Below are 12497 nucleotides of genomic sequence, written 5' to 3' on the forward strand. Positions count from 1 at the left end.
CCTCCCATGTAGGTGGGATGACAGGCGTGAGCCACCGGCGCCTGGCAAGACCTGAAGAGCTGATGAGAACAATGGGGCTAGGTATCTCCTGATAGGTCTCTTTTTTCCCAGTCCTTACAGGACTGCCGAAAGGCCTAGACATGACGGGCTAGGACTAGGAAATGTGTGTGATGGCGGACAAGAAGGAGCATTTCAGGCACAGATGCCCCGGGCACCCAACCCCAGCTCAGCCCACGGCCAGCCACCTTACCCACATTGTATCCTTCGTGCCAGTAATCATGCCTGTAATTCCAGATGCTCAGGAGACTGTACTCTTAAGGACAGCTGATCGAATCCAGCCTGAGGAGAAAGCCTGTGAAACTCTTACCTCCAGTGAATCATAAAAAAGCCTGAAGTGGAGCTGTGGCTCAAATGGTAGAGCACCAGCCTGGAGCATAAAAGATCAGAGACAATGAGCTGGCCCAAAGTTCAACCCCCCCACACACACACATGCACACGTGCATGTGCACGCACACACGCACACACACACACACACACACAGGAACCCTGACATTAATACCCTGACCCACTGTGAGATTTCAGAAAGACATGTTTGACAGGACTCAGTCCCAGGCTGGCAAATTAGATCTTCATTTCACTTCTAAGAATAACTTTGGAAAGCAAAGATGGACTATTTTGGTCATGGGTTTAGAGCTTTCAAAAACACAGGAGCGACAGCTTCAAGGCTTCCTTGCAGTCTGGAGTTCACGCTGTACCCTGGACAGGTACCTGGCTTCCCTTCATCCCCGAAACACGTTTGAGGAAGGGGCATTGATTCATAATTAAATGTCAAGAGGTTTGCATTACAGGGGCTGGAATAAGTCAAAACGTCTGGCCTGTGACCCCTTGGCATTTGCACATGAAGGGAATCGACTGGTACAGAGCACAACAGTAGAATTACCCCCGCCACGGTGCTGAATTTCCCTCTGTTCCCTCAGCTGAATATTCTACCTTCCTAACTGTGGTCACTGTGAGGTGACCAGCTTAGTGCAGTTCCTTCTTGAGCTAAAGCTGGGTTAGTACTGTCTCATAACTCCAGGTCTGTCTATGACTCCTTTAACCTTACAAAAGCAAACGAGGACAGAAATAACCCGTCCATTGTTTAAGTCGAAGAAGGCCAACAATAATAAATAATTGCCACAATGGCTTGAGGTCAGGGTCCCTTCATGTACTGGAGACGGCTCAAGAATGCAGAGTTCTCCGAGTTCATTTTTCACATCTTGTTTGCATCCTCAGACCGCTCGCCTCCAAAGCCAGGCCCTCTGAGTTCTTGTTGTACATGTTATTCTTGTGGACACGCCAGGCCCGAGAGAGAGAGTGAGGCTTCTCCTCATGGATGGCGAAGGACGATTCTTTCCCCAAAATGTGTATACGAAAGCACTACAGCCTACTGAGAGACTGAGTACTCGTTGTTAGTCAGGGGGCTTGAACTCTGGGCACTGTCCCTCAGCTCTTCAGCTCAAGGCTAGCACTCTACCACTTGAGCCACAGCGCCACTTCTGGCTTCTTTTGCTGGTTCATTGGCAATAAGAGTCTCCTAGACTTCTCGACCTGGGCTGAACCTCAATCCTCAGATCTCAGCCTCCTGAATAGCTGGGGTGACAGGCGTGAGCCACCAACGCCCAAGACCTGAGTTTGAAATGAACTAGCAAAGGCCCATGGGCCCCCGTTGCCCTGACATTTGGCTGGTGAATGGGATTCTGGGACTTGTAGTCCTGACTCTAGCTCCCGCCTACCACTTCCAAGCATTCTCCATGCCTGTGTTATCCCAGGGCGGGTTTCAGGGTGTTCACTGCTGTTGCTTTTGTTTACATTGCAGTGTGGATGAAACAACTCCATATCTAGCTCTAGGAGCAGTGAAGAATATCTCTGTCAACATCTCCATCTCCAACCTGGGGGACGATGCCTACGATGCCAGCGTGTCCTTCAATGTCTCCCGGGAGCTCTTCTTCATCAACATGTGGCAGACGGTAAGCGGCCTGCCCTGGAGGCAGGTTTGGTCCATCTGGCACAGCCAGTTCACCTTTCTGAGAGGGTGCGCTCAGCTGCGACGGTCCTCACAGAAACCTCAGCTGGGAGGGTCCCTGGGATAGAATTCCCTTTCCACTTGGACAGTATGCGTATAGTCATATGTTATACTAGCAGTATACCTCAGAGAATGCCTGTATTATATATCGCCTCGTGCACACGCGTGTGTGTGTGTATCTGTGTGTGCGCGCATGTGTGTGTGTGCGGGTACTGGTACTTGAATTCTGGGCCTTATACTCTCATTTGAGCATTTCTTTCTTTTTAAATTTTTAAAAATTATTACACATGATTATCATTATTCGTGCTTTGAACCAAAAGCGACCAATAAATAATAAATGGAATATAAATATAATTTACAACATTATAATGTGATAAATATAATGGAAATAATAGATAATACACAATATGAATAAGTATAAAATAAGAGAAATTCCAAAATCTCCCATTTAAAAAAATTTTGAATTGTTATTATCGAGGTGATGGACAGAGGGGTGACAGTTCCATAAGTCAGGAAATGAGCACATTTCCTTTTGAACCATGTCCCCCTTCCCTCGCTGTCTTCTGCTTTTCCCTCCTGTCCTCACCTACAAGGTGTAGAGTTCAGTCTCTACATCTTGCCCAGTGAGGATCACGGCTGCCTCTCTTCACCCTCTGTCCTCTATTTCTGTGCCCCCCAAAGACAGACAAATGAACAAACAAGACAAAAAACTAAAAGGAAAAAAAGTTGTTTCCATTTCCGGAGTTCATTTCGATAACTATTTTGTACAATCGATCGGATACACATAGGCATTGTGCCTTTCTGTTCCTCTCCTAAGTCACTTGAGTTTTTCATTCAAGATTGACACGCTACTGCACTACCACTTCAGGCTTTTTGCTGGTTAATTGGAGATAAGAGTCTCATGAAGTTTTCTGCTCAGGCTGGGTTTGAACCACAGTCGTCAGATCTCGGCCTCATGAGTAGCTGGGAGGTCAGGCGTGAGCCACTGGTGCCCAGCTTACACTGTCCCTTGTGTCTTTTCTCCCTGTAGCTTTTCATCTGAACCTTTCTTTGAGTAGGTGCATTTGTACATTTCCAGCATGTGTACATTCTAGAAAGTTTCAGTTATACCTGTAACCCTAGCTTAAGAGTCTGAGATCTGGGGGACAACACGGAAGGGTGACATAGATCAAGGTGCACTATACTCGTAACATGACTTATGCACTTGTACCCTCCTCAGCTGGTGTAATAAAATAAAAATAAATATATAAGATTTTTTTAAAAATAAGGCTGAAGCTGGGCGCCAGTGGCTCACACCTGTCATCCTAGCTACTTAGGAGGCTGAGATCTGAAGATCACAGTTCAAAGCCAGCCCAGGCAAGAAACTCCATGAGATTCTTATCTCCAATAAGCCCCTAGAAAGCTGAAAGTGGTGCTGTGGCTCAAGTGGTAGAGCACCAACCTTGAGCTGAAGAGCTGAGGGACAGTGCCCAGGCCCAGAGTTCAAGTGCCATGACCCACAAAACAAAAAAGAACTTGTCAGAAGAACAACTCTTTATTTGACTGGGCCTGCACCACTTGAGCCACACCTTCAGTTCCTAGAAAACACAATTCTTGTCACAGAATATGGCTGAAGCTAAAATAGCTTCTTGTCAAATGGAGGCTTCCCCGGACAAAGCAGTGTTTATGTCAAGCCGCCACTTTGACAGACTCCTCCCTGAGGATTCTGGGAAGCCAGGGTGATAGAGGACGAGACCCGTGTCTCCATTTCTTTGTGTGACAGGGCCTAATGAGGGAGATGTGACAACATAATTGTCAAGAGAAGTTCAAAGGCATTCCCTTTATTATTCTAAGCAGAGTATGTATTTTTTGAAAGGATAAGCCATGAAAGGAAAATTAGCCAGATTCTCCATCAAAGAGAGGGAAGTCCTGGGCATTACCTTTCCCAGAGTCTCCTGTCTCAAAATTCAAGATGGCGCCAGGTGATTAAAAACTGACCCACTTCCTGATCTGAATAGGGAGAGAGAGAGAGAGACAGAAGAAGGATTTGCACAGTAAAGTGTTTGTGTAATGTTTTATTTGTGGGAGTGCCTGGCTTGAACCCACACCGGAGATTTCCCTCCCCCACCCCATATATAGGGGGAACACAAGGCGCCCAGTGTGTTGGGAAATCTGGGGAAATCACACATTTGCAGGTAGACACACCTCATCCTTCAGGATCTCAGCCGATGACCGACAGCCTGCCTCCACCCGGGCCGCTCGCCCCTGCCAGGGCACACACCAAGTCTCCATTGTGCTCCACTCTCCCATGTCTCTAGTTAATAACCGGGCAAGATGCTTCTAGACTTCTTGGCTGAGCCATTAAGATGATGGATTGAACTTACCGCTTGCCCTGGTTAAGCAAGCCCTGAGGGGAGACATTAATACTCAGAAAACAATGTTTTTCCCACCCCTTTCCTGTCCCCGACCTGCACCCCTAGGCCCGGACGACTTTACCTTGAACTTCCTGCATCTCGACAGGTAGAAAACCTTACTTGGCTCCGTTCCCAGTGGAGGGAAGTTTCTAGAATAACAATCAGCTCCTGATCTTCCATTTGGGGACTGTCAAAAGTAAATCCCCTGTCTTTATTTCTATTTTATTGATGATATTTTCTTGTGCTGGTAACTGGGCCTTTGGCACTCAGGGCCTGAGCACTACCCCCTTAGCTTTTTTTGCTTCAGGCTGATGCACTACCACTTGAGCCACACCTCCACTTCCACCTTTTCACTGGGTAACTGGCCCCGGGCTGGCTTCGAACTGTGATCCTGCAATCTCAGCCTCTTGAGCCACTGGCACCAGGCCCAGCCCTGAGCATTTTGAATTGTTTCTCTGTCGTTGAGGGCACTGGAGAAGGCAGAGCCGAGCAGGTTTGCCGGCTGTATTCTTAGCAGGCAGGCAGCTTTGCATGGCAGCCAGCCCGGGGTAGAAGGTTCTGGTAAGAAACTCAAGTGATTATTTCTAATCACAGCCGCCACCTGGGCCTCGCATTGGCCGGCTGGGTTCGGCTCTCGCCTCATGAAAAGCTCTGTTTGTATATTCACCACGTCGGGAAAGAGGGGAGCGTTTGGCTTTGGAAACATCAACAGAGCAAAAGCTGTGCTTTGCCACCTGGGTGGATAGAGAGCCGGCAGAGGGCGAGGGGAATTTAGAACACGCACATTCAGACCCCTGGTTGTTTTTCCTTCCCCTCCACTGACTTACTACAAGAGAGCAATTGAACAATTTCCTCTCTTAAGGGCACATAAGGAGTCTTGGTTTTAATGTTTTTTTTTTCACAGCACATGACAGCATCTCTAATGAAAGAATAAAAGAAAGAAAGCTGGCCAGGCACTGGTGGCTCAGGCCTGTCATCCCAGCTACTCAGGAGGCTGAGATCTGAGGATCAGGGTTCAAAGCCAGCCCAGGCAGGAAAGTCCATGAGACTCTTATCTCCAAGGAACCACCAGAAAACTGGAAGTGGCGCTGTAGCTCAAGTGGTAGAGTGCTTGCCTTGCGCTGAAGAGCTGAGGGGCAGCGCCCAGGCCCAGAGTTTAAGACCCACTGGCAAGGAGAAGGGAAAAAGAAAGCAGCCTCACAGACTTTCCTGCTCAGGCTGGCTTTGAACTGCAATCTAGCTCTCAGCCTCCTGAGCAAATTGGTGTGAGCCTCGTAGCCCCCTCCCCATAATGATCTTAAAACATTAAAATCTGATGGGGGAAGCAAGGTTCAGCAGAGCGGGGCTGGCCTATGTGGACAGCCAGAATCCCTGGCCTGGGCGCATCCTCTCTGCATGGTAATGAGTCTTCGTGTCCAGTGCTCGCCAGGACGGCCGGGTGGCTGGGTTCTCCCCATGAATCGGGCCTTTCTCGTGACGTCACGTCTCCTGCTCTGTGTGTGTGTGTGGGGCTATGAAGGCAGGAAGCGTGGTGGATGCTCTGGGGCAGATGCCATCTCTCTGAACAAGGTGCCCTTCAAGTGCTACAAAAGCCTTGGCCTCAAGGCCAAGACCCATGCCAGGCTCCCTCCATGCCCACCGGCGCTGCCCGGGCCAGATCCGGAACTGTGGCCGCCTCCCAGCACCCATCTTCCTCTCTCAGGAAGATGACCTCTCACTCCGTGATAATGCCAGCCTGCCATCCCAGCCGCTCAGGAGTCTGAGATGGGAGGGTCACAGTTCAAAGCCAGCCTCGGGACGGAAAAAACAACCAGGGAGACTCTTTATATCAAGTGATGCACCAAAAGGCCAGAAATGGAGATGCAGCTCAAGTAGTAGCAACGATCAGCCTTAAGCAATAATAATGATAATAATAATAATAATAACAATAATAATAATAAGCTAAGGGACAGCATCCAGGCTCTGAGTTCAAGCTCCAAGACCAACATAAAAGAGAGAGGGCTTTCCAAATTACACCTGAGTGAATTCTCCCTCACTGCTCACTGGGAGAAAAGAATATTCTAGTGTATGAAGGGAGGGGCAAACTGGGGTGGGCCAGTTTTCCAGAGTTACCCCTGGTTCTCTTCCCGGTGGGGATTTAGGGACGCACCAGTAGGAAATGTTAACGCCTGTTAGGGGGCCGGGCTTCTCCACCCATCAGACAAGGGATGGGCTGAACGTATCCTTAGGGATCAGGACAGGCTGTGTGAACGTGGAAAGGGGCGGCAGACTAGACTCTGGTCAAGATGGGGTCCCCGAAACCAGGGCCCTAACTCCTCTTCCACAAGGCCTCGCTCCTGGCTCTTTTGTTTTTTGTTTTTTAATTTTTTCTCCAGGTCTGGGGCTTGAACTCAGGCTCTGAGCTTTTTATCTTGCCCAAGGCTTGGGGCTCTACCTTTTGAACCATACCTTCACTTGTGGCTTTGGGGGTGCTTAACTGGAGATGAGAGTCTTGGACTTTTCTGCTCAGGCTAGCTTCAAACCGTGATCCTCAGGACTCATCCCCCCCCCCCAGAGCCAGAACCCCAGGCCCAGTGAGATTTGGTACAGACCTCTTCGTCTCTTTCTCCCTGTTCTTACTCTGGGTCAGAAAACTTTCGAGTGTGGAGGTGTCTAAAAACTTAGAATACCTGAAGTATGCCATTCAAGAAACTGTTAGCTAACTAAATAAAAAAAGGAATCCAGGTTAAAAAAAGATAAATAAGGGTTCATTTTACTTTCATCGCAAGTTCTTGCTGCTCCTAAAATGATTTATAGTCATTTTTTAAACATCTGAACACAGTTAAGGGTATTTCAAATAAAGGAATAAATGTGCTTCGACAATTCTCAAATATTGACTCGGGAGCAGATGTCAACATGCCCCTTTCCGCCTGGAGAATACTGTGTTTGCCTTCGGCCCTTTCTTCTCGTTTGTAGTACCCTCCACTATACTCTGAAGGTTTAGGGACAGTAAATAAAGCTGAGGGCCATTTTTTTGGCAACTGTCTTCTAGATTGGCATGTGGTGTGTGTGTGTGTGTGTGTGTGTGTGTGTGTGTGTTGGACCTGGGGCTTGAACTCTGGGCCCCGACGCTGTCCCTCAGCTCTTCAGCTCAAGGCATGAGCTCTACCACGTGAACCATGTTGGGTTTTCTGGTGGTTCATTGGCAATGAGAGTCTCATGGACTTTCCTGCTCAGGCTGGCTTTGAACCACGATCCTCAGAGCTCAGCCTCCTGAGCAGCTGGGGTACCAGGCATGCGTCCCTGGGGTGGGATAGGGGAATGCTTCTGTTGTTAGACATTCATAGGACCTTTTCTCTCACTTGGGAGTGTTGCCCAAGTGTCAAGTGTGATGCAAATGCTTCCCTGGTGACATTGGTGGTCTGGCCACCACTTTGCCCATCAGCAGACTGAGGTTTGAAGCCAGCTTGGGCTGAAAAGTCCACACCACGCTTAGATCCACACTAACCAGCAAAAAGACGAGAGTGAAAGCATGGCTTGAGTGGTAGAGCGACAGCCTTGTGCACAAAAGCCCAGCAAGTACCAACACATGCTCATAAATGCTGACCCCCCCCATCCCCACCGCAGCCATTATCTAGAACATTCCAGATGAAAACGGCTGCCTTCCACTCCCCAAGGCCATGGAAGGCCAGTTCATAGAGCCGTGGAGAAAGGAGAATCAGATATACCAGTTCTCTGCTCGAGGGGCAGAGAGCCCGCTGCAAGACAGAGGAAGCGGGGCAGGAGTGGGAGGTGTTTATTCTCAGAGTTGTGGGGCTGGGCAGGAAATCTACGCTCTGTGCCAAGGAAAACCTCGTCGTTCTTTTTTCCAAAGGCCTGGCTGAGGTTGCTGCTTGAGGCGGCTGTGGGGGGACTCACGGGGAGAGTTACAGCCTGGGCTGAGCACGGGGACCCGGGACATGGCTCTGCCTTCCCATCGGCAGATCACATTAATGGATGGATTTGTGTGTGCTAGTCCCGGGGCTTGAACTCGGGGCCTGGATGCCCTCCCTGAGCTCCTTTTGCTCCAGGCTGGCGTTCTATCCCTTGAGCCACAGCGCCACCTCCAGTTTTTGGTGGTGGTTTATTGGAGATGAGAGTCTCATGGACTTTCCTACCCAGGGCTGGCTTTGAACTGTGATCCTCAGATCTCAGCCTCCTGAGTAGCTAGGATGACAGGCATAAGCCCCCAGCAATTCTACAAACTGTAGATCTGTCTCATGCTTTGAAACACCACCCTTTATTTTTTAAATTTGTTTTGCCAGTCCTGGGGCTTGAACTCAGGGCCTGGGCACTGTCCCTGAGCTTCTTTTGCTCAAGGCTAGCACGCTACCACTTGAGCCACAGCACCACTTCTGGCTTTTTCTGTGTCTGTGGTACTGAGGAATCGAACCCAGGGCTTCATGTATGCTAGGCGAGCACTCTACCACTAAGCCACCTGCCCAGCCCCAGAACACCACCCTTTAAAAGCCTTTCTCCCCACTCCTCCCTCCCCCTTCCCCTTCCTGTGAGCCAGGTACACAGCCCATACAAGGGTCCACTCAGATTCAGACCATGAACAGCCATTTTGGCAAGTTTTCAGAAGCCTGCCTCCCTTTAGGGGGCTATTGTTCAGGCTGTGGGGTGCACCCGGCCATGTGGGGCGGGATGAACTTAGCCAGCCACACATGGAGGAACAGGTGCATACAGTTTGTCTGAAATGCTCAGGACCTAGAAGAACAGATTCCAGATTTCCAGCCACTTCAAGGTTCACGGCCGGCCCCTGTCAAATGCATGCCCCTTCCATCCCCCTCCTGCAGTTTAGCACATCTGGGGCCCTCTTTCTTTTCCATGGTTGTGGGGCTTGAACTCAGGGCCTGACCACTGTCCCCAAGCTTTTACACAAGCCCAGCACTCTATGATTCTAGCTTAGCAGGGAGGCTGAGACATGAAGATCATGGTTCAAAACCAGCCCAGGAAGAAAAAAAAAATAATAAAGCCACCAGACTCATCTCCAATGAACCAAAAGTAAAAAAATCAAAAAGCAGAGAAGCAGAGCTGTGGCCCCAACGCTAGAGTTTTAGCTTTGCCTGAAAAAGCCAAGCAAGAATGCAAGGCCCTGAATTCAAGCCCCAGGACCAGCACCAAAAAACAAACCTGCAACAAAAAAAATCAAGAACTGGTGGCTCAGACCTACAGTCCTAGCTACAAAGGACACCAAGATCTGAGGATCACTGTTCAAAGTCAGCCCAGGGCAGGAAGGTCCATGAGACTCCTCTCCCTTTAACCACCAAAAAACAGCCACAAGCAAAGCCACAGCTCAAGAGGTAGAGCCTCAGGCTTGAGTGAAGCACTAAGGGACAGCACCCAGGCCCCATGTTCAAGCTGCACCCCACAATCCACAAAATAAATAGATAAATAAATCCATTCATCCTGAAAGGCCTAAAATGGGGCCTGCTGCACAATTGAGAGTTCAGTGCGGGAGACTCAGGTGGTAGAGCACCAGCCGGTGAGCTAAAGTATCAGGTACTTGGACAAAATAGATAGATAGATAGATAGATAGATAGATAGATAGATAGATAGATAGATAGATAGATAGGTAGATAGATAGATAGATAGATAGATAGATAGATAGATAGATAGATAGATAGAGTTCAATTAAGAGTCTCTCCCCTCCCCCCTCCCTGTTCCCTGGGAGCTGGCGGCCTTCTTCTCAAAGTGGACAAAGAGGATAATTAAATGGACCCAGCCTTAAGTGAATTGAAATCAATACGAGTGAATTAAAATCAACTAAAGTGGTGAAGCCATGTTGGCTGGCATTCCATGTTTCTTGGGTTGAATTTTCTTTTTATTGTTTTTGATCTTTTGTTTGTCAGTCATGAGGCTTGAACTCAGGGCCTCACGCTCTTGCCCGAAGGGTAACTTCGGCTGGGCACCCTGCCCCTTGAGTCGTACCCCCTTCCAGCTTTCTGCTGGCTTGCTGGAGATAAGAATCCGTCTGGATTGTTCTGCTGGAGCTGTGAGACGCGTCCAGCCTCCAATTCAGTTCCCTTCCTCAGCAGCTGGGATTGCAGGGGTGTGCTGCCAGCACCCTACCAGCTAGCCAGGTCTCCTTCTTTTTCTGCAAGATCTTAAAAGGCAGAATGAAGGAGTGGCCCTCTAAACAGTGGTCCCGAAGGAAAATTGGGCGGCCTTTCCATCCAGGCCTTAGGGGATTTCCAGTCACCCAGTGTGGACCAAACAACAGCATCAGTTTGACTCATGGTGGTTTTATCCTCCATGCTTGCCTTCTTGGGGAATCGCATGGAAAAAGATGGGCGGGCAGAGGAGAAGGCGGGGGATTTGTCAGGGGAAAAACAGCAGCAACAGCACATCTCCTGGGTTCCTCAGCTGAAAACCTCCCCACCCCCAAAAGAAACGATTCCCTCCTCCCCCCGACACACACCCCGACCACGTGGCCAACATGGTGCTTCTTCTCTTCCAGGAAGCCACAGGCACTTCCTGCGAGCTCCTGGCATCCGACTTTCTCAAGTGCAGTGTGGGATTTCCATTCATGAGGTCTGCGTCCAAGGTAAGTAGCAGAAGCAGGTGCTTGGGTCCCATTCACCCACCTGCGCTCAGCTCTGCACTGTCTCCCCTGACTCTCCCCAACAGCCCCCAAGGTCTGTGGCAACACTGCCGTCATCTTTTCCTTTCCCTTTTTTTTTTTTTTTTGTCAGCCCTAGGTCTTGAACTCGGGGCTTGGGTGCTGTCCCTGAGCCTCTTTGTGCTCAAAGCTGGCTCTCTACCACTGGAGCCACAGCACCACTTCTGGTTTTCTGGTGGATTATTGGAGATGAGAGTCTCATGGCCTTTCCTGCCTGGCTGGCCTTGAACCGCGATCCTCGGATCTCTGCCTCCTGTGTAGCGAGGATGATGGGCGTGAGCCACCAGGACCTCCTAGGGGATCTAACTAACTTGGCCCAAGTTGGCCTCTACCCTCCATCCTCCTGTCTGCCAGTCATCTCTTCTTTCCTTGCAAGGACACTAATTGAATCATAAGAAGTGCACAACTTAATCTCAACCCAATTACCTCACAAGCACGCTGCCTCCAGATTGCCTTAGCTGGGAGTTAGTTAGCACTTCAAGTCATCTATTTGTGGGAGTCAGAAACTTCCCCTTAACCAGTGCCAGTGGCTCTGGATGGATGCACAATAAATAGAGTTAAGTAAGTAAATAAATAAATAACAGCTTCCAGAAGTTAGAAGTAGCAGAACATTATAGCTCTTGGAGGATGGAGTGCTTGTGGGAGCCAAATACCATTTTCTTTTCCTTTTTCTGTAGTATGAGTTCAGCATGATCTTTGACACTAGTCACCTGTCTGGGGACGAGGACATACTCCGCTTCATTGTGACTGCGCAGAGGTAAGCAGGCAAGGAACAAAGTTACTGGATTTTGTTGTTGTTGTTGCATTTAAAATAAAAGATTTAAGAGCTGAGTGCTGGTGGCTCACCCCTGTCATCCCAGCCACTCAGGAGGCTGAGATCTGAGGATCGTGGTTCAAAGCCAGCCCGGGCAGGAACATCCTGAGTCTTGAACTCAAAGCCTGGGTGTTGTCCCTAAGCTTTTATGTGCAAAGCTGGCACTCTGCCACTTGAGCCACAGCGTCACTTCCGGTTTTCTGGTGGTTCATCGGAGATGAGAGTCTCACGGACTTTCTTGCCCAGGCTGGCTTTGAACTGAGATCCTAAGAGCTCTGCCTCATGCATGGCTGGCGCACCTGGCTCTGTGGCTGGCTTGTGAGAGACTGATGTCACCCGATGTACAGAAGACAGACAGATGTCGGGCCTGGGTCAGGGGCAGCAGCCTTGGAGGGTCAGAATCACAGGGTACCATTGTGGAGAACAATAGGAGAGAGAGAAGGAGAAGAACGCCAGGGTTATTTTAGTATCCGCTCCTCCTCCCCACCGGCCCCGGTGCAGCTCTCAGATACCAGGCCAGGGAGGCCAGGACACGGTGTGGACCCCAAAGATCAGGACCGGCCAGGATCCAAACCTCAGAGC

The 12497-nt window shown here is 49.5% G+C and overlaps 1 protein-coding gene across 1 annotated transcript in view; it reads left to right on the forward strand.

Annotated features, from left to right (window-relative positions):
• Positions 1-12497, forward strand: part of Itga9 (integrin subunit alpha 9) — a 93595-nt gene that overhangs the window by 64693 nt on the left and 16405 nt on the right. The window contains exons 18-20 of the mRNA XM_070042418.1: positions 1859-2009; positions 10940-11026; positions 11779-11858. Of these exons, the coding sequence (XP_069898519.1) occupies positions 1859-2009; positions 10940-11026; positions 11779-11858 (318 nt within the window). The remainder of the gene's footprint in view (positions 1-1858; positions 2010-10939; positions 11027-11778; positions 11859-12497) is intronic.

The sequence above is a fragment of the Dipodomys merriami genome, unplaced genomic scaffold (assembly GCF_024711535.1).
Source record: "Dipodomys merriami isolate MVZ:Mamm:240054 unplaced genomic scaffold, mDipMer1.0.p SCAF_325, whole genome shotgun sequence".
Classification (NCBI taxonomy): Eukaryota; Metazoa; Chordata; class Mammalia; order Rodentia; family Heteromyidae; genus Dipodomys; species Dipodomys merriami.